Raw genomic sequence first — 4,122 nt, 5'->3', positions numbered from 1 at the left:
GGAGGCCCGCGGCGCCTTGGCCCGACCCCTGCGCCCCAGCTGCCCGAGCCGGCGCCGGGGAGGTGCTCATCCCACCCGCGGCTTCTGCGCGTGCCCGGTCGCCTGGCCACCCCTCGCCGCGCTCACCTGCATGATGGTCTTGCGGATCTTCCACAGACGGTAAGTTTCCTCCTCGTCGTCCATGCCGGCTGCCGCTCGCACTCACTGCGCCTGCGCGCGGAAGGACCCGCTCCGATTGCGCCTGCGCCGAGCCCTGCCTAGGCCCCCTCCGCCGCCGCGTTTGGGGCTGTCCCCAGCGAACGCCTGAAGGCAGCCACTTTCGGGAGCGGCAGCACCAAGGGCAGCCCGGCCCTTCCGAGAACGGCGGTTGGCTTGCGCGAGAGGCGTGCGAACGGCACCGCCCACACGCGCCTCGGAAGCTCTCGCGTTGCCTTGGCCGCAAGGGCTTTCGGAAGTTGTGGTTTTCGCTCAACGCCAACTCCCGCCTGGGATGGCCGTTTAGAATCTCAACGGGAAGAGGGGAGAAAAGTGAGGGCGCGGACACTAAGCCCCGCACGGGGTCAGGAGCGCGCAGCTGTTCCAGGAACGGTCGTGCAGCCTGGAAGACCTTCCATAAATATGTGCGCAACCCACTGAAGGGCGTCTTCTCACTTGGATGTGGGCCACGACCAAACTCTAGGTCCCTAGCCTCCATTTTTCCGTCTGTACAATGGGAATGACGAAGCGTTCCTATTTTAGAGGGTTAGCTGCGACTCTAAAGGAACGGCCGTGCCTAGGAGGAGGTCGGCATAGTTCCTGGTGCTTAGGACGTGCTCCCGCCTCAGTCCTCCCCAGTCCCTTCCCGGGAGGCTCACCCAGCAGCCCTGACTCCGTCACTTTGGAAGCCATGAGTAACTTCTCATTCAGTGATACAGCCATTCAATCAAATATTTAGTGAGCAGAAAATCGCATGATCTCACTTATATGTGGGATATAAACCTAAAAGCAACAAAGGAACAGGACAAACAGACTCCTGGACATGGGCTATAGTGGTTACCAGAGAGTAGGGAGTGGGAGAGGAGCGGGGAGGTAGATGGGGTAAAGGGGGTCAAATATAGGGGTGTGGGGGTAGGGTGAAGTGGGTAAAGGGGATCGAATATATGGTAGCTGAAGGAAACTGGACTTCGGGTGGTAAACACACAATAGAATATACAGGTGTTAAATTATACACCTGAAAATTATATAATTGTATTAACCAATGTTACCCCAATAAACTTAATTTAAAAAACATACATATTTAGTGAGCAGACACAGGGACAGGTCAAGCACAGCTTGCATTCTGGGGAGAGACAGCGAACATAAGACACAACAACGTGATAAGGGGACAGACAATGCTGTGGGAAAGAGCTGGGGCCGCCTACCAGAGATGGGACTTTTGCAGGGTCAGAGGGAGAGGTTCCAGCAAAAGCCCAGAGGAGGAGAGGGAGGGCGGTGCGGGGGGGCGGTCTGCGAGAAGGTGTATCAGGGGGAGGGCACAGCCCGTGCAAAGGCCCGGAGGCTGCAGCTTGCCTGCCGTTGGCAGCCAGCCTGTAGGAAGAGGGCAGGAGTGGAGGTCGGAGGGTGAGAGTGAGGTGGGGCAGATCTGGGAGGCCTCGTGGGTTGGGTTGAAAAGTTTGGATCTTCTTTTCAGTCATTTTCAGGGAGACCGGTGGGGGGGCTGGGGAGGACGTCCTGCTGGGACACAGGAGTGGCTCCCATAGGGAGAGGGTCCGCAGCGGGCTAGTTCTGGGTGTTTGAAAGGTGAGTGGAGCCCACAGGATCTGCAGGGCAGGACGTGGAGATGAGAAGGAGAGAGAGTCTGCCCCACCTAAAACTGGCATAACATAAATGCTCTTACATAAAGGGCTGTGGGAGGTTGCCAGGTGGCCTGGAACCCAGCAAAGGTGTCTGGCGGGGGAGGGTGGCCATCAAAGCCACCAAGCAGTGTGTGTCTGAGCAGACCCGTGGACCGGGCAGGAGTTGAACCAGGAGGACGGTTTTGTGACCACGAGAAGGGCAGATCCAAAGAAGAGGTGAACACGCAGCTGGGGTGGGTTTGCAGGTGGATCAGATGCAGAGGGGAATGGAGGGGACCAGGCTGGAGATGGGGAGGGTTGGGCAGGTTTCGACGGGAGAAAGGGCTCATGGGAGCAGGCAGGCGACTCACCCTCCTCAGACAGCACAGGGTGCCTCCTGGAGCCTGAGACTTCCCCAGGACCCCATGACCCACTTGTAAAATGGGGCCCCTCTGGCAAACGCTGTGAAACCCCAAAGGCAAACCCCTCCCAGAGCCTGGGGCGCCCCCCAGCAGGCTCGTTCTCCCCATGCCTGCTCTTGTCTCTCAGGGACCTGGCAGCAAGTCAGGAGTGGGGTGACCCTGCCCTGCTCCAGCTCCCGCTCTCTGGCACCTCTGAAATGAATGAGACCAAAGAACAGCAGAGTGGGAACAGAACCAGAGTGGGCCAGACAGACTGGTCGGTGAGGCGGGGACACCCAGTGCTGCCGGAGGGAGCGAGGGTGGTTCCTGAGAAGTGAGGAGGCCCAGCTGAGACAATGGGGGCTCCCGGCCAGGAGGTGACTCTGAGAGCTTTGAGAACTGGCCTCTGGTGGCGGGGCTGGTGAGAAGAAGCCACGTGAAGATGGTTGGGCAAGAAAGGTGATATAGCAAGCGGCCGTGGGGCCTGCCTCCACCGCCTCTACAGCCCAACGGCCATTGGAGCCCCGTGCCTCTCCCTGACAGACTGGCCTGGGCAGGGCCAGAGGGACAGGGCTCCACACTAACCCAGATGACCCTTGCCCCAGAGTCCCGCCCCCGACTTCGAATGAAATGTTCACCCGAGGGTCTGTGAAGGGATAAGATGTTGACAGTACAAAAACCTGAAGCCAGCCTGCCACTGAGGGTCATGGCTGCGGGGTAGGGGGCAGACCTGCTGTGGAATTCTATGACTCAGGTCCCAAGAATGGGCTGGGTCATTTTTCTGCCCTCTCCTGGCCAAATGCCTGAGCCCGGCCCGAGAGACAATCAGAAGTTGTGAGCCCTTGTCTACGGGGGCGGTGCCACCCTGAACAAGCCCGATCCCGCCTGATCTCGGGAGCTAAGCAGGGTCGGGCCTGGTTAGTACTTGGATGGGAGACCCGCCAGGGAAGACCAGGGTGCTACAGGAACAAAATAGTTTTAATAAGGGATTGTAAACTGACAAGGTCCTTGCAATCTGTGAGGACAACCAAGGGTTGCCTCGCCTATAAAATAAAGATTTTAAAAAATTAAAAAAATAATGAAGTTGCGAGCCCAGACGTGTGTGTACTCAGTGCGCCCCTCGGGTAATGTCAATGGTGGTGACATCGCTCTGCTTTTCTTTCTTTCATAGGCTTTTCTTTCTAAGCACATACCTGGGCGTCCCCGCGTGTTCTCCCTGGGGGGCGAGATCCCAAGGAGCCTGTTTTAATCATCCCCCCAGGGCTCACGTGTGACTTCTATAAGTGACTAAAGCGACGGTTCCCAAGGACCGTGAATCTCTTCCGGCCACAGCGCGCTATGGCGGACGCTGCGGCAGCAGACGTCTCCGATTGGGGCGCCCGTCGCTGGGTGACCCCCAGACCCGCGCTGGGTGCCCGCAGATGGGGCCTAAGACACTCTTGGTGTCTCGGGTTAAATGCACACCCCGTAGTGATACCGAATGGGTGGGACTCCGGCCCCCAGTTTGGTTTTATCTACATTAAAATCAAAACCCCGTTTTCGATGAGCTGACACGATGTTTCTGCGAGTTCAGGCTCCCTCCCCCCGGGTTTCCAGTAGTTTCTCAAGTTGTCGGGTGCCCCGCGGCGCCACGATCTACCACCCGGATAACTGTCCCCTAGCCACCAACATGTCACCTGCGCGGACGCGGCCACCCGCCCGCTGGCGAGCATGCGCAATTACAGACAAAAACAAACCCGCAGCCCGCCCCGCCCACCTTACACCGGCCTCTCATTGGCTGACGCCACCACGCGTCACAGCGCTTGAGTGGCCGGCCAATGAGGGCGTTGGTGGGCGTGGCCAAGGGCGGGGAGGTGAAGGGCGCCAGCGCGCGTCCATTGGTCCGCTCGACGAGGGGAGGAGCCGCT

General features: G+C 58.8%; 1 protein-coding gene and 1 pseudogene across 2 annotated transcripts in view; one reads left to right on the top strand and one right to left on the bottom strand.

The window, feature by feature from the left end:
* POLR2E (RNA polymerase II subunit E) overlaps positions 1–296 on the bottom strand; it is a 6,791-nt gene extending 6,495 nt beyond the window's left edge. The window contains exon 1 of one of the 2 annotated variants that reach the window (XM_023520450.1): positions 127–296. In XM_023520450.1, the coding sequence (XP_023376218.1) occupies positions 127–183 (57 nt within the window). In that variant the 5' untranslated portion in view covers positions 184–296. The remainder of the gene's footprint in view (positions 1–126) is intronic. The other variant, XM_011375198.2, reaches the window with a different exon arrangement.
* Positions 297–3,062: 2,766 nt separating this feature from the next.
* On the top strand, positions 3,063–3,183 carry LOC111729539 (annotated as a pseudogene).
* Positions 3,184–4,122: the final 939 nt, after the last annotated feature.

This window comes from Pteropus vampyrus, unplaced genomic scaffold, assembly GCF_000151845.1.
Source record: "Pteropus vampyrus isolate Shadow unplaced genomic scaffold, Pvam_2.0 Scaffold267, whole genome shotgun sequence".
Taxonomy (NCBI): Eukaryota; Metazoa; Chordata; class Mammalia; order Chiroptera; family Pteropodidae; genus Pteropus; species Pteropus vampyrus.
Note: the sequence above shows the minus strand (reverse complement) of the source record. Positions and strands in the feature narration are given on the sequence as shown.